Source organism: Corvus moneduloides, chromosome 5 (assembly GCF_009650955.1).
Source record: "Corvus moneduloides isolate bCorMon1 chromosome 5, bCorMon1.pri, whole genome shotgun sequence".
Lineage (NCBI taxonomy): Eukaryota > Metazoa > Chordata > Aves > Passeriformes > Corvidae > Corvus > Corvus moneduloides.
In genome coordinates, this window is record NC_045480.1 from 738,009 (window position 1) to 756,463 (window position 18,455).

An 18,455-nucleotide genomic window follows, 5' to 3' on the forward strand; every position below is an offset into this window, starting at 1 on the left:
GCTGGAGCCGGGCTGGGCCAGGGGAGGCTCAGGGTGGACACTGGGACAATTCCTTCCTGGAAAGGGCTGTCCAGTTCTGGCACAGCTGCCCAGGGCAGGGGTGGTGTCCCCATTCCTGGAGGGATTTCAGAGCCCTGTGGATGTGGCACTTGGGGACATGGGGCAGGGGCGGATGGTTGGGCTGCCTGGGCTCAGAGGGATTTTCCAAGCTGAACAAGTCCATGATTCTGTCGGCCTGCAGCTCCCTGCTGCTCACCGGCACAGCGGGAGGATCGGGGTTGGTGCTGCATTCCGGAGGATTTGTGGAGAACCCACAGCTGAGAGACCCCGGTGCAGCTGGGAGGAAAGGGAAGGAAAGGGGAAAGGGCAAAGGAAGGCTGGTTCTCTCCTGCTGTGCCACAGACACAGGGTCCAGCCCCGGGTGCCTGGTGGGAACACCCGGCTCCCTTGGTGCTCCCGGGAACTCCGATGTTCCTCCCCGCCCTCTGCGGCCGTGCCTGCCCGCAGCTCCTCCTGCAGCTCCTCGTCCCCAGCCCTCCCACCTTTCACCACTCGGCCTTTTTCCTTCCCGGCACCCTCTTCTCTCTCCATTCAAGCCTTTTCCTTCAAGGAAATCAACTCCCCTTAAGCCCCTGTAAATGACTCCGCTGCTCCCGCGGGAGAGCTTCCTTAGCGCTAATCCCGGTTTGTTTTTCCTCCCTCTGGATGGAGGAGCTCGGCACCTGTGGGGGGATCACGTTAACCCCGGGGTGGCTCAGAGGGAGATGTTGGCTGCTCGGGGTGCTGGGCTCTGACCCTCTGAAAGGGGCTCCATCCCAGAGAAAGGCAGCCCGGACCAGCCGGGGCAGTCACGGGGAGAGCTGGAGGCTGGAAGTTGGGAAAACAGGATTTACAGCGTTGTTCCTGCTGCACCCCCGTGCCGGACTCGGCCGGGTCCGTGCCTGCCTTCAGCAGGGGCTCGGGGCTGGTGGGAACAATTCCCATCCCCGCACGAGGAGCTGCCTGGGATGGTTGTTCCAAGCTGGAGTTTTGCTGCCCAACGCAAGTTTTCCCCAGATCTGGCTTTACAGATGGAAGCTGACAAGGAATGTTCCTGTGACTTTGTCCCGGAGCCAGCCCGGCCCCACACCCAGCTGTCCCCATTAGGGTGGGTGCCTGGGACCCCAAAACTCGCCCATGAGGCGGAGAGAGCCCTGGCTGGGCACCGGGTGCCCCCAAAGCTGCTCTCACTCCCCTCCTCAGCTGGGCAGGGCGAGAAAATACACCAAAAAGCTCATCTGGGGATAAGGGCAGGGAGAGATCCCCCAGAACTCACCAGTGACTGTCACGGGCAAAAGAGATTGAGGAAATCAGTTTAATTTATTGCCACTCAAATCAGAGTAGGGCAATGAGAAATAAACCCAAATCTTAAGTCTTTTCCCCCCTGCCCCTCCTTTCTTCCCAGGCTCAGCTTCACTTCCACATTTTCTGCCAGGGGATGGGGCTGTGGTCGGCCCAGCACACATCGCCTCTGCTGCCCCTTCCTCCGCAGAGGTCGGACTCCTCACGCTCTGCCCCTGCTCCTGGGGTCCCTCCCACGGGAGACAAATCCTCCAGGAACTTCTCCCGTTTGAGTCCTTCCCTTGGGCTGCAGTTCTTCAGGAATGGCTCCAGTTTGGGGCCCCCAGGAGGTCACGAGTCCTGCCAGGACCCTGCTCCAGCATGGGCTTCCCATGGGGTCACATCTCCTTCAGGGGCCTTCCCATGGGGTCGCAGCCTCCAGGATCTCCTCACAGGAGCCACCCCTGGAGCCCCCCTACCCAAACCCAGCACTCCCAGTTTCTAGACAAGCCCACACCATGTCTGGGGGGGTTTGGTTCCCCCTCCCCCCCACAAACTTGGAAAGAAACATCATTTTTGAGTGGAGAAGCAACCCCCCCTCCTTCCCCAAACCAGGGAAACACAAGTTGTCAGTCGGGATGGATCTGGTGGGATTGATATCAGCCAAAGAATTGATATTCTTTCTGGTATTTAACCAAAAAAGTGATAGTCTTATGTCACTCCAAATGTGGTTCGAGATAAACAGATTCTCTCCCCTCTGTTGTTACACAACATTTCGTGTGTCAACACTGGGGACTGGATCAATTATCTGGCTCGGGCTGCAGGGAGGGAGGGGGTTTCCCTGTGAGACAGGGATTTGGGGGAGCATCCATATTCATGGCGATCTCCCGCCTTGGGAAGCGCGGGATGGAACCTTTGGGGGGGGGGAGTGGCCTCCGAGAGCTTTTGTCAGTGCTCGTTTATATTTATGGTTTTATTTTACCTTTTGAGACAGAGCTGGGGAGAAGGAACCGACCCCGAGCGAAGGCCGGGTTTGGGATAAAGGCTGACCCCAGAGCTCCGGGGTCGTCCCTGCGGGGCTGTGGGGCCAGGGGAGGCTGGAGCCACCTCGAGTCACAGCCAGCAAACCCCGAACTCCCAGGGACAGCAGGGACGTGGTGGGAGCGCTCCAGGGGCAGGATGTGCTCCCAGACCGGATCCTGGCTCCTCATGGCCCTGTCCCTGGCCACAGCTGGGATTTCCAGTGCAGCAGGAGAGGTGGTGCTGCTGCTGTCACCCCCAGGCAGCAGGAACAGCTCGATTTCAGCAATACCTCTGAGGAAAAACAAATATGATAAAACACCATTTCCCTGCTCTTTTCTGTTCCACTTTTTGCCCTTCAGACAAGGCCAGAGCCCCTTTTCCATCCCTTTTCCACCAGGAGCTGCAGGAGATTTGGGATTCACTGAACGGGATCAGGGTGAATTAGCCTAAAATCAGAAATTGCTTTTGCAGGTGGGAAGAAAACAGGAAATGATCAGCTCTGCATCCAGCAGGCAGAGCAGCAGCACCCCCACAGCAAAATGGGATGGCCACAGTTTTCCCTGGAGAGCAAAAATAAGGGATTTTCTTTTCAGGTGTATTTTTTAATCCCTCCTTAGATGGAAATCCTGCTCCTGCCCTGCTCTGTCACCCGCTGCCTTTGCTTCTCCTCCACCAACCCTTCCCTGTTCCCTCCCTGCTCCATCCGCATGTCCCTCTGTTTGCTGTCCCTGTGCTCTTCCTCAGAGAATTGATCCTAATCCTCCAAACAATTTCGCCGGCATTTGAAGGTCCAGACACTTCTTATCCCACTAATCTGGGGAAGAGAATTCCGGAGATGGCTCCGTGTGCCCCCCGGTGCCCCCAGCCCCACACAACCTTGGCTTTATCTCCACAAATCGTTATCACAGCCAGGTCCCCGTTCTGGATTTGTAATCAGCTGCTCCAAAGGTCAGTGGTGACGGTGGGGCTGCCATCAAAGCAGGGATCTGCATTTCCACAGGGAAACAGAATCATGGAACTGGTGGGGTTGGGAAAGAACTTCGAGACCATGGAGTTCAACCATCCCCAGCACTGCCAGGGCCACCACTGCCCCGTGTCCCCAAGTGCCACATCCACAGGGCTTTGAAATCCCTCCAGGGTTGGGCACTCCACCCCTGCCAGGCCTGGACAGCCCTTTCCAGGAAGGAATTTCCCCAATATCCACCCTGAGCCTGCCCTGGCCCAGCCTGAAGCCGTTCCCTCTCCTCCTGTCCCTGTTCCCTGCCAGCAGAGCCCGACCCCCCCGGCTGCCCCCTCCTGTCAGGGAGTTGTGCAGAGCCACAAGGTCCCCCCTGAGCCTCCTTTGCTCCAGCCTGAGCCCCTTTCCAGCTCCCTCGGGAATTCTCCAGCCCCTTCCCAGCTCCCTCAGGAATTCTCCAGCCCCTTCCCAGCCCCGTTCCCTTCCCTGGACACGCTCCAGCCCCTCCATGACCTTCTTGTCATAGATGTCGTAGAGATGAAAATTTAATCATATTTGGGGTAGTTTTTCAGAACTTTTCGGGCTCTCACCTTTCCGTACCTTTTTATGTGCTCAATCCATTGCACGGCTAAGGCAGAACTCTTCTTTCCATGTCACGGTCACCAGGGCCCCCCCTCACTCTGCGCATTCCGCCTTTCCCCCGCTCGCTCCCGCAGCTTCCCACGCCCCCGGCGGGACTACATTTCCCATGGTGCCCCGCGCGGCCCCGCCCTCCCCATTGGCTGGCAGGTACGGCGCGGCCCCGCCCCCGGCAGTGGCCGGGGGACTCCATGTCCCGGCGTGCCCCGCGGCAGCTGCGGTTGGCCGCAGCCAATCAGCGCGGGGCCGGCCGGGGGGCGGGGCCGGCGGCGGGGGAGGCTGTTTAAAGTGGCGCTTGCGGGATGGCGGAGCCGGCGGACTATCCTCCGTTCCAGCTGGGGAAGCCCCGCTTCGAGCAGGTACGGCCGGCGGCGGGAGGCAGCGGGGGGGACACCGGGAGCGGCGGCGGGAGCGGCGGCGGGAGCTTTCCCTGCCCGGCGCGCGGCATCGCCCCCCCCCACCCCGGGAGCGGAGCCCCCCGCTCCCCGCTCCGCTTCGCCCCGCCCCTCCCGCGGTGCGGCGCGCTGATTGGTCCGCAGCCCCCGCGCCATTGGCCGTCCGAGCTGTCACTCAGAGCCGCCGCCCCCTGCCCGCGGCGGGCGGGCACTGGCGCGTCCCGGCGCGCCCCTGTGGCGCGGGGCGCAGCGCGGCGGGCGGGGGTCGCGGGGGTCGCGGGTTCGAGCCCCGCGGGTGCCCCCCGGGGCAGCGGAGACGGGCAGGGTCCCGGTGTCGCATGGCGCGGGCTTGTCCTTGCTCCGGGGGGATGCTGCGAGGGAATGGGCTCTGCCCGGGCAGCCCATGGATGGAGGGCTGAGTTGTGGCCACCCAGGCCGAGGTGTAGGAGGAGAGTGTGACAGATCAGGACATCCTTGTCTCCGCTGTACCCGACACCTGGGGGTGGGGAGCGTAGCCCACGGTCGGGTCACACACCTGTCCCCAGGTGAGCAGGTGCAGGGGCACAGCTCGTCCCTGCTGCCACCACCCAGTGTGGATGATCAGAGACCTTGTGGTGCTTGTGGAACCATTCAGGCTGATAAAAAAGCTCATCAGACCTCCTTCAGTCCCTCTGGAGCTGGGCAGGACTCCCTGGAGAAGCTGCTGCTTAGCTTGGCCCTGTGAGTGTGTCCCAGCAGTGGGACAATGCCCAGGGAGACCATTCCCGCTCTCCACAAGAATCCAGGATCCCTACTCAGCCCCCGTCTGCCTCGACACCTGTGCTTGGCTTGACCCAAGCAGCCCTTTGGGATGAGCTGTGGATTTCCCATGGGGGCCATTCCATGGTGGATCTCCTGCCTCTTCCCACACCCCAAATCCCTGCAGGGCTTGGAGCAGCCTGGGACAGTGGAGGTGTCCTGCCCTGAGGAATGGGAAGGGCTCTAAGGTCCCTTCCAAGCCCACCCCATCGGTGCAGGAGGTGCCAGGGCACATCCTCGGGGTGACGGGGAGGGGGTGACTCCCCGGGAATGGGAGGGATGCTCCGGCTGGGGAGAGAGGGAGCTTTGTAATCAGGAGAGGAGGAGGAGGAGACGCTTCTCCCTTCTAGACACCACAGATGATTCCAGGCACACTTGGCAGCGCGTCAGGCACAGAATCGGTGCGTTCTGTTCATTAAGGAGCGACTGTCACTTGTGGCAGCACGGAGGAAACGTTCCAGGGGCTGTGGCAGGATGTTCCTGGCCGGAGCAGTGGGGAGGCTGCTCCTGGCTGCTGCTCCCGGGACATGGGCTGGGCCCGGAGTGAGGGTCACCCACTGGGGGAAGGGCCCTTGGGAAGGGACTCCTTGGGAATGCTTTTCCAGAAGGCCGCTCTGAGCATGGCAAATCACTCCCTTCTCTGCTCTAGGGGTTTTACCCCTTTCCTGTAAATTTTCTGGGAGCAGCAGTGGTGCTGCTGTCCTGCTGGCTTCATCCCAAATTCCCTGTTTTCTCCTGCTCCCTCTGCCCAAGGTTGGACATCCCAGTCTGGAAGCCGACAGCGTTGTGGGGTCACAGAGCAAGGGGGTTCCCAAGGGTTATGGCTCCTGGCTGGATCCTGTGTTGGCTCTGCTCCGTTCAGGATGCAGCAGCACCCACATTCCCGCTGCCACCACGGCCTGGGAGAGCCCAGCTCCTCCATTCCTGGCTCATGCTCCTCCTGGTCTTCATTTCCCCCACCTTGACCTTGGTGTTTCCTTCCAAACTCCAGTGCTGGAGAGGAGCCCCAGCGCATCCCTGAGGGATCAGAGATTCCCCAGCCCTCCCCTACCAGGTGCTTCTGCTTTCCCCACACCTCCCTGCCTTTGCCTGTTCTTTCCAGGGCCTTTCCAGGTTTTTATCTGTTTGTGAGACCTCAGCTTCAGCTGACGGAGACACCTCGTTGTTTTGGGCAGGATCAGTGAGCCGGGGTGGTTGAAATTCCGGCCGTGTCCCTGTGGGCTGCCAGCGCTCCGCTTTCCTGGGAAGCGCTGGCTGGGAGCAGCTCTGGGGCTGTGCAAAGGGACACTGGCCTGGAAGCGGGGCTGGGACAGACACAGGACAAGTTCTGTGCTGGGAACAAAAGCCTTGGGAGCAGAGCCGGCTCCGGGGGTTTGGATCAGAGCGGAATTCCCTTCCCGCCGTGAGCCGGAGCTCCAGGAGCGCCGGGCGGAATTGGGGACGGCAGGAGGGACAGGCCCGGCCCGGGGCACCTCTGGGGTTATGAAATCCCCTTCCCTGCCTCTGCAGCTCCCTCGTTTTCCCTCCTCTCCAGGCGATGTTCTGTCGAGTCACCTTTTCCCAGCTCCCTGCCGGAAAGGCTCCGGCTCCCAGGGGAAACGGGGCTATTTTTAGGTGAGAGAAGAAATGAGGACGTTGGGCTTGAGAATGTGTGATAAGGACTTAATTTTCTGATAAGTAGGGCTAATTTGTTAGAAATACTCCTTTTTTTTCTTTTTTCCCTTCTTTATTTCCGTATTTTAATTCCTTTTCCTTTGAAGATTTGCTGAGTGCTGCCTCTGCCAGAGCCGACTGTGTGCTCCCAGTGCTCTGGGGTCGGTGCCTGGGGCCCAGACATTTATCCTGAGCAAAATGCAGTGGGAGGTGTCCCTGCCCATGGCAGGGGTGGCACTGGATGAGCTTTCAGGTCCCTTCCCACCCAAACCATTCCAGGATTCCATGTCCAAGATCACCTTGCAATGAAAGATGCCGGAGATCAGGAGATGCCTCAGTGTGAGGTTAATTGTTCCCTTTGATAAACGGGATGAAACTCCTCTCTCCTAAAGGGATGTCCTTATGGAGGAGGGATTGTCTTAACGGAGTGCAGAAGGATCATGGAATCCCAGCCTGGTCTGGGTTGGATTGGATGTTAAATCCCACCCAGCCCCACCCCTGCCAAGGGCAGGGACACCTCCCACTGTCCCAGGCTGCTCCAAGCCCCAGTGTCCAGCCTGGCCTTGGGCATTGCCAGGGATCCAGGGGCAGCCCCAGCTGCTCTGGCAATTCCAGCCCAGCCCCTCCCCACCCTCCCAGCCAGCAATTCCTTCCCAACATCCCAGCCCAAGCTCCCCTTTCCCACTGGGAAGCCATTCCCTGCCTCCTGGCCCTCCAGCCCTTGGCCCCAGTCCCTCTGCAGCTCTCCTGGAGCCCCTTTAGGCCCTGCAAGGGGCTCGCAGCTCTCCCTGGCTCCTTCCCTTCTCCAGGGGAGCATTCCCAGCTCTCCCAGCCTGATCCAGAGCAGAGGGGCTCCAGGCCTGGAGCAGCTCCGGGGCCTCCTCTGGGCTCTCTCCAGCAGCTCCACATCCTTCTGCTGTTCCCTGGCTTTTCTCCATCTCCCTCACCCAGGACTGGACTTTAAGGGGAATTTCTGTGCTTGTGGCTCGTGCTGAGCTGTCAGCCCCAGCTCCTGTCCATGAGAGGTCCCTGTGCCGTGTCCTGGCTGTGCCCCCTCCCAGGGCACACCTGGCCCTGCCCCTGCTGATGGCTCTGAGCTGCAGGAGCTTCTCCCATCAGAGTCTTGGCTCTTTAACGTTAGAAAACCAAATCAAGGACATCAAAGGGCTGAGAATCCACAGTTTGAGCCTAAACTTGCCGTGGGCTGGGCAAGAAGTCCACAAATGACACAAACCTGGCTGCGCCTCGTCACAGTCCCACTGCTCAATGGCTTCAATTGTCTCAGTTTTGTTTGGGTTAGCTTAAATCCCTCCTAATTAATTTAAAGCTGACATGAGCCTGGTTTTGAGCTCAACCCCACCCCAAGCCTGCATGCTTTTTGCTCTGGTTTAATTAAATCCTGTTTAAAATCAGGCTGTAATTAAAGCGGTGAAGGTATCGGTACCTCCTGCTCTTCCCAGGCCTGCCCAGCACAGGCTCCTTGGAATCCTCTCCCTCCTGAAGGTGATTAACACCTCGCTGACGGCCTCTTCCCTGCTCTCAAATCCCTGGAACCTGCCAGGAGTCGCTTCCTTGTGGTTCTTGGATCAGCTGGTCCTTCACGGCCTGGATCCTGGATCCTCGATGCTCCCGAGCTGCTGTGCCCTGGAAGGGAATTAATATTCCCAGCCACTTCCTCGTGCTTGCAGGCTGCTGAGAAGTGGTCCCAAAATAGCCCCGATTAATCACAGGAAATCTGTGTTGTTCAGTTTGCTCCCAGTTTACTCCAGCAGCTGTTCCAGGAATTAAAGGGGGAAGAAGCCCAGGGATGGATATTTGGGAGCGGAAGGTCAGACTCGTGGGCACCTCACAGGCTCCGTGCCTGGCACGAGGGTGAGAGCAGGGCTGGATCCATTCCCCCTGCTCAGGGAAATCAGGGCTGGGTTGACAGTGAGGGCACCGAGCTGTTCCTGTGTCCAGGGGCCAGATCCTCCCATCCCATTTCCATCTCCTGACAGCTTTTGGGTTGCTGGGTCATGGAATCCTGGACTGGTTTGGGCGGGAAGGGACCTTAAAGCCCACCCAGTGCCACCCCTGCCATGGGCAGGGACACCTCCCACCATCCCAGGTGGATCCAAGCCCCAGTGTCCAGCCTGGGCTTGGACATTCCCAGGGATCCAGGGGCAGCCCCAGCTGCTCTGGCAATTCCAGCCCAGCCCCTCCCCACCCTCCCAGGGAAGAATTCCCCCAAGTTTCTGAATTACTGGGAATTGCTGGGTTTCTTTTTTCACCTTTTGTTTTGCCTGCAGCTCTGTGAAAACCAATCTTGAATTACAAATATTAGTTTGGCTTCTAGTCAGGAGAATAAACCTGGGAAGCAGGGAATGACCTGGATGGAGGGTGGGGAGCCAAGCAGTGAGGCAGCTTCCCACATCATCTGAAACGGGGGAGCACAGAGTCCCACGGCTGGGGTGCAGGAAAACAGAGGACATTTTATGGTCAGGAGCTGGACAGTGGTGGTGAGGGCACTGCAGGGGGAGGGAGCAGTGGGGTGTGCAGGGAGGGTGCTGAGGTGGAGCCCCAGGGAGCCCTCGTGGCTCTGGGTTTGGAGCTGGCTCTGTCTGATGGGTGCTCACAGAGCTCTGGGTGTGGGGAAATGAAGCCCTGACTCATCGGAGTTTAACAAAACCAGGGAAAACCTGTCCAGGCTCAGATTCCCTGATGGTTTTGGTGTTCTCTGACCACAGAATGGACGAGTTCAGGCAGCACCACCTCGAAACAAATCCCTCATTGCTTCCTGCACTGGTCCAAGGTGTCCAGAGCCACTGTGGCTGCCCCTGGATCCCTGGCAGTGCCCAAGGCCAGGCTGGACACTGGGGCTTGGATCCACCTGGGACAGTGGGAGGTGTCCCTGCCATGGCAGGGGTGGCACTGGATGGGCTTTAAGGTCCCTTCCATCCCAAACATTCCATGATTTAAGGATTTGGGGCACTCTCAGCTCCCCAGCTGAGCACCAGGGCTGAGTCAGCCCCAGCACTGGGCAGGAGAGGAGCAGGGAACGTGGGAATGGGATAACATCAGGGTGGATCTGAGCTGCTCAGACCTGTCCTGTGCTCGGCCTTGCTGAGCTTGGCCAGGCAGGAGCAGGGCAGGAGCTCAGTGCCAGCCAAACCCCAGCCCTGGGATACGGGACCGGCTCCCCGAGGGCCTGGGCAGCTTGGGAAATGGGAATTGGTAATTCTGAATGACGTTTATACCCTGCCCCTTTGAACCTGAGGTCTCCTTCCCCCTCCCTTGTCATTTACTCCTTGGCCAAGTGGGTGTAAAACATTGATGTTCCATTTAATTCCATTTATTATTGCATTTCTCACTGTGTCTCAACGATAAAGGCAGTGGGGAAGTCGAGGCCACTCAGATTTGAAGTCCCCCCGCCCTGCTGTTGTTGGAGGCAGTCATTCCAACGGCTCTGGGTTGCTGGTGGTGCTGTGGGATGAGCGGTGGGACGGGGCTGCTGCTCCGTGGGATGGCTGAGGGGTGGATGGGGTGAGTCAGGAATTGCTCACGGCCCCCTGCACCCCTGGGAAGGGTTGGACAGCGGTGCTGGGGAGGGTGGTGGCATCTGCAGGGATCCTCAAACCCAAAACAAAAGGGAGGCAGTGAAATGTCAAGCTCAAAACCGCTCGAAAGTACCAGAATTAGTGTTAATTAAATCCATGCTAATTAAAAACCGCTGTGCTTTTTCCTGGAGTTGTGTGGAGCTGGTTTGTTCCATTGGGGGGGGGGGTCTTTTTTTAGTGCAGAACGTGGAAAAATAGCGGAGTTTTGTGGGGATGGATGCTGCAGTGAGGTGGCAGCAGTGTCTGGGCAGGGCCCCTGGAGAGGGATTTCTGCTGGAATGGGGGGCAGGGTTCCCGGAGGAGCAGGGGAGCAGCAGCAGCACGTTCTGGGAAGCGGTGCCAGCAGTGATTAAGCGCTGCTCCCGCGGCTCCATCCACACTCCAGGCCTTTATTTATAGCCCGTTCCTGCAGAACGAGCCTGCAGGAGATGGGCCACGTGCGGATGGAGGGCTCCCGGGATAAAGGGCTCCCAGGATCCCAGAGCCCCGGGGTGGCCATGGCCCTGATCCACGTCCCACTGGGCTCTGTGTGGCTTCTGTGGAGAAGCCACCGGACAGAGAGGGGCTGCTGGACGGGGCTGCCCTGTGTCCACCTGGCCTGAGGGTCTGGCAGCACCTGCCTCTGGATCGTGGAGTGCAGGCTGAGGTTGGGTGAGGATGTCCGTGTACCCCAAGGGCTCCCAATCCCTCAGTGTTCCATAGTCTGGTGCTTGGGGTTGGTACAAACTCCACTGATGCTTTTATTCTCACTGTCTGAGTGCTCAGTCTCCTTCTCTCCTTTCCTCTGGAGCTGCCATGAACTTCCCCTCCTGTTTCACAGATCCCTTCCCCTTCCTCCAGACTCTTTTCCCAGTTCTGGAAGTGCTCAGGGCCAGCTTGGGTGGAGCCCTGAGCAGCCTGGTCTGGCTGGGCTCGTTCTTAGCGGCACATCGGGAAAAACCCAAGCTGGAGGTGTTTGTGTAAGGATAACACCATCCCAAAGCTGCTGAGGAGGCTTCTGCTGGGAGCAAAAGGAGGCATCCAGGGAATCCTGGAGTGCTTTGGCTGGGAAGGGACCTTGAAGCCCCTCCAGTGCCAGCCCTGCCATGGCAGGGACACCTCCCACTGTCCCAGGGTGCTCCCAGCCCCAGTGTCCAGCCTGCCCTGGGACACTGCCGGGGTGGGATGTCCACAACCCCTCACCTCCTCCTGGTCTATCCCCAAAATCCGTGATGCCCCTGTGGCTGTGCTGGTGCTCAGAGCTGCTGGCAGGAGGGAGGGTGAGCAGCACAGGGATCGTGTCAGAGGCACTGCAGGGTGGGAATTGCAGCCTTGGGAGCTCTGGAGCTGCACTTTGGGGTTTTTGTGGCCTCAGGCATCTCCCAGGAGTCCCACAGGCAATATTTAATTTTTTGGGGAAAAAGTAAAGGGTATTTGGTGGCACCTCTTTGTTAAAGAATCTGATTGGTGTCCCGCTGGCAGGGTCCAGGTCCTCATCTCTGCCCTCCAGATTTCCTATACCAGAACATCAGTAAACACCTCCTATATTATTTATTTCTAGTTGCTACTTCATTCTGCAAAGGAGATAAACCTTGAAAGGCGATTTCTCACTGACCAGGTTTGTTTCTTTTGTGTCTCCTTTTTTCCAGACTTCATTTTATGGCAGATTCAGGCACTTCTTGGACATCATCGACCCCCGCACTCTCTTTGTGACTGAGGTAATGCGTGCACACCTCTGCTTTGGACAGGGCTGTTTATTAGACAGCTGGAGATTAAAACCAATCTCTGCTGCGAGCAGCAGAAGGGATGAACCCGGCTCTGCAGTGGGTTTGTGTCTCACAGGTGCCTGATTGCCCAAGCGAGCGCTGTTCAGTCTGGAACACAAACCTGCTTTGCATCGGGCACCTGTGGATCCACACCCCCGGCTCCCTCTGCTCACTGGGGAGGCCCTGAACTGGTTTTTGGCAAAGCTGCCAGTGATTTGGTCTTCTCAGCAGGGAAATTCCTACAGGGGTTCATGGCAAAAATGCAGGTGAGGGGATGAGAGTGAATTTTAATTCCATGAGGAGTGATCTGGGTGGGTTTGTGGTGCAGTTCTGTAGGGGCTGCACTCAAGGAGATTTTTTTTATATTTCAGTTATTGCCCTGTTTGTAACAGGATTTGGGGTTCCTGCTCCTTTATTTCCACTTAGGGTTGTCCAGCTTTAATGCAGCTCTTTGCTGCCATCAGATACTGCTTGAGGGTGATGGGGAATCCTTGGGAAGGAAGAGTTCTACTCCTGGTCTGGAATTCTGCCCTTTGGCCAGAAAACTTTGGATTTTCAGTGAAGGACAGCTGCTTTTTCCTTTTTATTTTATCTTTTTCCCCAATATCCACCCTGCCCCTCCCCTGGCCCAGCCTGAGGCCGTTCCCTCTCCTCCTGTCCCTGTTCCCTGGGAGCAGAGCCCAACCCCCCCCCCCCCCCCCCCCCCACCCCCGGCTGCCCCCTCCTGTCAGGGAATTCCAGAGAGGGAAAAGATCCCTCTGGATCCTCCTTTTCTCCAGGCTGAGCCCCTTTCCCTCCTCCCTCAGCTTTTCCTGGGGCTCCAAACCCTTCCCAGCACTTTTTAAGGGCGGAATCTCTTCTGCCTCTGGGGGGAATTTTCCTGCTCTGCCCTCTGTGGAATGCAGAGGGAGTTTGGACTCCCGGGCGAGCTCTTAGCTCAGTTCCTGCTCTGAACCCCCTGGGTGACCTCTGGCTCAACCACACAATTTTCCACCTTCCCGTGGTCACCTTTCCAGGTCTCTGGGGGGTTGGAAAGGGTGTGGATTCAGAGGGATCAGCTGCTGTAACTTCATTTTTCCAGACAGCTTTTGATGAGGTTCCTTCAAGAAGGTGGAACCCAGGGGGAAAAAAGGAGCAAAGCCTGAGTGGCCCAGTTTTATCCTGGGTCAAAATCGAGCAGTTTTGGGTTCCAAAGTGAACCTCAGAAAAGTGGGGAGGTTTGGTGTCCATCACTGGGGGCTGAACTTCAGGGTCTTCAGGAATGGCTTGGGGGCTTTCCAAGGAGGGAAATGCCCTCTGTCATTTCCTTTGGGAGTTTGAATTCCATGGCAGGGGGGCCTCAGCAGACCTGCAGCATCTTTGGTGATGTCCCCATGAGTTCCCTCTCCCTGGAGAAGTCTCTTGCCAAAGCCTGGGTCACTTTTTGGGGCACAAAATCTGCTTTTTGTTTGTTTTGCTTGCTCTGCTCTGTGCGTCTGATCTCCGCTTTGCAATAATTGGGGTGCGCAGACGTGGAACTCAAAAGTTTTTTGCTTTCCTTGGATAATTGAGGGGGCAAATGAAAACCTAGGGAGGTTTGCTGAGCCACAGGCATGTGCAGGGAGCTCCTTCCCACTGACAGATGGCTGCATCTCCCAGGCCCAGGGCTCCCAGGGAACAAACAAATCCCTGTTTGTCTTGGAGGAGCTCATTGGCAAACGGAGCAAAAGAGTAGATAAATGAGTGTCTAATGGGAATGGAGGTTAATCCCATGGAAAATGCTGGGAAATGTGATAATACTTAATTTCTCTCCACCCTTTCCTGGTGGCTGTGTGCTCCATCATCGCATCCTGCTGCTGCCTGTGTCGTGGGGAGGGCTGGAGGGAGCCTGCCGAGGGGGGAATTGAGTGATGGGGAGGATCATCAGTCTCAGTGACACTCTTCCCTTACTCATTTATTTTTCAATAAAGCAGGTTCTTAACGCAATTAGAAACTTCCTTGTGTTTTAGAGGTTCTTGAGGAGGAAACCCTCGGGGGATTCCCCTGAGCACGGGGTTCTGTTGTACCTGTGCTTTTATCTGCCGGGGGAACAATTATCCCATCACACTCAGCACCAGCTTGTGCTGCCTTCTGAGGGCAGAGGAGCTGGAACACAGCCCCGACCTCGTGCCAGTGCTGCAGCCACCTCTGAAGAGGAGGCTTGGTGGGTGCTAATTCGTCTCATTACTGCCTCTCTAATCAAATCATGTCTTGGCAGCTGCAGATTTGCAAACTTCTGCGATAAGTGGGAAATGTGTCATTGCAGGGTCACCCTGTCCTGTCCCCCAGACCACCAGAGGCCCCTCGATGGGGCAGGGCCTGGCTGGGAGATGTGGGAGGTTCAAATGATCGGAGTAATACTTTTAATTGCTCTGTAATTAAGGTCCATGGGGAGCAGCAGATATTTTGATGAGGTGAACTTATCCCATCTGACGTTAGCCTGGCCACCCTGTTAACACTCTGTGGGAAGCTCTTCCTGATAATAATTCCGAGCCAAAGTGAAATCAGACCTGAAGAGAGCTCCGAAGGGGCTGCCTGTTATCTGCTTTTGCTTTATCTCATTGTTCGAAGGCTGGATCTGCAGAGCATCTTGCACTCCCATATTTGGGTTTAAAATGGAAGCAGGATTAGATGTATGTTATTTATATGAACGATACCTTCTTACTCAGCAGATTGACTGTCTGTGTTTATTCAGTGTCACATCTGCTGGCTCCACTCGAACAAAAAGTTTCTGGCTCCTGTTGTCTGTCACTGTGGATCCAATACAATGGGGCCAGCTGGAGTCAAGTCTGCCGTGTGTGTCATCCCGGGGAGCAGGGAGACCAAACCCCGAGCCGGGCCGTGGCTGGTGGAGGGCACAGCTGGATCGCCACGCCCTCGGGGAGCTGGTGCTGCTGGTGGCCACGGGACCCTTGGGTTGGGGCATGTGGCACCAAGTCATGGCTGGGCTGAAGGTGGAGCCGGTGGAGCTCAGGGCACACAGAGATCAGCGGCCCCAAAACGCCAGTGTGAGCCCAGAGTGAGACACAAACCATCCCCTGTGCCCTGGCCCGTCCGTGGATCCCCTCCCAGGCCCCCAGCGAGCCCTGGCCTCGCTGTGTGTGGGTTCTGAGGCAGGAATGTGTCGTGCTCCTGGCAGAGTGGCTTCGCTCCGGTCTGTATGGCACAGATGGGGTTCTGGAGGCTGCTCCCAGCCATGTGCAGGCACCGTTGGGATCCAAGAGGAGACGAGGCACGGAGCTGCCAGGCAGAAACAGCCCTGGAGCGAGGGGGGCAAGGTGACAACTCAGAGGAAGAGCTCAGGGCTGGGTGGAGGGGTCTGGCACAGGTCCAGGGGTGTTGGTGGGACCCTGCTCAGCTGTCCCTGTGCTGTCATGGGGCTGGAGCGGGGGCCATCAGCTCAGGGTGGGGGTGGTTTCCTGCTGGGGTTGTTCCTTCTCCTCCTGAGCACCAGCCTGAGGAAAAGGGGGACATGGGGGGACCTTGTGGCTCTGCACAAGTCCCTGACAGGAGGGGGCAGCCGGGGGGGTCGGGCTCTGCTGGCAGGGAACAGGGACAGGAGGAGAGGGAACGGCCTCAGGCTGGGCCAGGGCAGGCTCAGGGTGGACAGCAGCAGGAATTTCTCCATGGAAAGGGTGCTCAGGCCTTGGAAGTGCCCAGGGCAGGGGGGAGGGATTTAATCCCTGGAGGGATTTAAAGCCCTGTGGATGTGGCACTTGGGGAGGTGGGGCAATGCTGGCCCGGGCAGTGCTGGGGATGGTTGGACTCCCAGAGGGCTTTTCCAGCCCCAACAATTCTGGGATTGTGTGGTTCCATCACTCAGACTGATCGGGGCTGCTGTGGGTGCAGCAGCTGGTGGGGTTTGTTCCAGGCTCTCCCTCTCCAGAAGGTCCCTGCAGGTGCTGTCCCGGCCCCTGGGGACTCCAATCTGTGCCCAGGAACCGCTTGGCACAGGGCTGGAGGGTTTGGATCCAAACCATGCCAGAGATCCCACTGATGGAGGCTCATCCCAGCTCTGCCTTGTCGATGGCACATCCACAGCCACACACCCAGGCTGAGGGACCAGCCACAGCCCATTCCCTGCTCCTTCCTGAGCTGCAATTCCAAACCTGGCGTTTTCCAGCCGTGCCCCTCCCGGGGCAGCCCCCAGCCCTCCCCAGGGGGATGTGGCTGAGGCTGCAGCGGTGGAGCCCAGGCTGGAGCTCGGTGGGTGCTGCAGGGCTGAGCTCTGTAGGAACATCCCCGGCTGCAGATGGTCTGTCTGGCACCCTATTGTGAGAGCTGAGACCCCAGCAGCCACCACTAGAAGTGCTCGAGGTTTTTTCCGAGGAAAGGGGTATGTAAGGAATGAGACACTCTGGGGAAAAACGTGGTTGTGGGGTTTTTTTTAATCAGGGATGCTGTAAAATCTCGAGTGACACTTCATCCCACAGACAGCAGCAGAGAAACCAAGCAACAATAAATATTGAAACAGTAGCACAACCTTGCAGACAGACCTCGTTTCTGCTGTTAAAGAGGAGCTGAAGTGTAATCTTAGACATTATCAGCTATCAAGTGGAGCTGCATCGTGCTGAAAGCCAGCGAGCGGAGCTGCTTGGCATTTGGAGCTGTTGCGTGTGGTAAAGTTTGCTCCTGGTTTTTTTTGGAGGTTCTGGTTAAAAGAACGTGCTTGACTTTTCCAGAAGGAATAGGAGGCAGCCGAGTCTTCTCCCTAAATTGGGAGGCTTGGGGGGTGTTTGCTGAAGGTACCTGAGCGCCTCGGAGCCGTGTGAAAGGATCTGCTGGACTCGGCTGAACACTTTTGTTCACTTTCTGTGCCACCCTTTTGTCACCCTCAGGCCCCGCTGGCAGTGCTGGGGCAGGACTCCTTTCTCTGCAGAAGTTCCCCTCTGTCCCCAGGGAGCTGAGGGAGGGAATTCGTGGAGGCTGCGATTTTAAAAGCGAGCCCGAGCTTTTCTGTTTGCTGTTTGTTACCATTCTAAACAAGATGGGATCTGGCCAGGGTTGTTATAGTAACTACTAAGATTTCCTCAAGAGAAGGGGGGAAAAAATAGCACGGGCCCCATTCATGCCTTGCTGCAGCTCTCCATTCAGAGTCACACGCTGCTCTGGGAGAGCGTTTGCGAGACGCTTGGTGTAGGTAATTTCGGTGACAAAAACACGTCCCCACAATGAGCACAAATGGCTCTCCAGGATGTGCTGCTGGCACTCCCCGGTTATTTCCCGGCTCTGGAGGCAGCGAGGCTCCTCTTCCCTGGATCTGGGCAGGCGGCTGGCAGGGTTTTCACCTCGGGGTTGTCAGTCTGCACCGGACAATTATCATTCATTGGTGTCCTGCTAGGGAAGGGCTTTTCCTGAGAGGAATTTCTGAACAAGCCTGAGGCCCAGAGCTCTGAGGAATAACTCCAAAGGCACAGGTCCTGTTGTGATCTTGTGGGATTGCTTCTCCTTGAAGGCTGGAAATGCCTGAAACAGCCTAAAAATCCAATTTGTTTCTCAGCCCTGCAGCTCCTCTCAGATTCCCAGTGGTCAACCACGCCCTGAAGTGGCTTTTCCTGGAGTTGGTCATTCCAGCTACAGCCCCTGGGGGTCTTGCAGGAATTCCCAGGAGTCTGGCCATGTGTCCACAGTGTTGGATTTCATTCCCTGTGCCCCTTTCTCAGGGTCAGCGTTTCTCCTGTGGGAGACCCTAAACCCTTGTGGAGGAACAGGACCTCCCCCGGTGATGTTTCTGGAACCCCAGAAAATGCCACCCCAATCCAAAACTCTCCTTTTTTCTCCAGTGTCAAGAGGACTTGGCTTAATTAATGACTCATTTCTCTGTCAGGGGTGTTGGATGGACATGCAAAAGGATGCCCAGTGCCTGCCCTGATCCGTGGAAGCATCCGGGACAATTGATGCTCTGAAAGAATGCGGGATCTCCTCTTTCCAGGAAATATTCACCCTACCACTTCCATGTTATTTTTTCTTAAGCTAAGTTTAAATTTTAAGGCAGGTTCAGCAAGTGTGGATGGGGTTTTTTTGAGGCAGCCGTGAAAGCTTTTATATATTAAATAATTTGCTGTTTTTTGGAGCGAGGCTCAGTGTTTGAGGTGGAATGGGATTGCCTGGCCTTTGGAGGTTTCTGAACACCATCAATCCGTGTTTGACCCTCCAACATCTGTAGGAAATGACGGCTCTGCTTCTCTGAACTTCCCAATGCTCCAATAAAATGGGAATAGAACAAAAGGAATTGCTCACACCCGGCACTAAAATATGGTCTAATGTTGACCTTCAATGCTGTTCTTGGAGATCCTTCCCCAGCCTGGTC

General features: G+C 57.1%; 1 protein-coding gene across 2 annotated transcripts in view; it reads left to right on the forward strand.

The window, feature by feature from the left end:
* Positions 1 to 4,201: 4,201 nt before the first annotated feature.
* SFXN5 (sideroflexin 5) overlaps positions 4,202 to 18,455 on the forward strand; it is an 86,147-nt gene continuing 71,893 nt past the window's right edge. For both annotated transcript variants that reach the window (XM_032109839.1, XM_032109841.1), the window contains exons 1-2: positions 4,202 to 4,299; positions 12,011 to 12,079. In XM_032109839.1, coding sequence (XP_031965730.1) covers positions 4,243 to 4,299; positions 12,011 to 12,079 — 126 coding nt within the window. In that variant the 5' untranslated portion in view covers positions 4,202 to 4,242. The remainder of the gene's footprint in view (positions 4,300 to 12,010; positions 12,080 to 18,455) is intronic.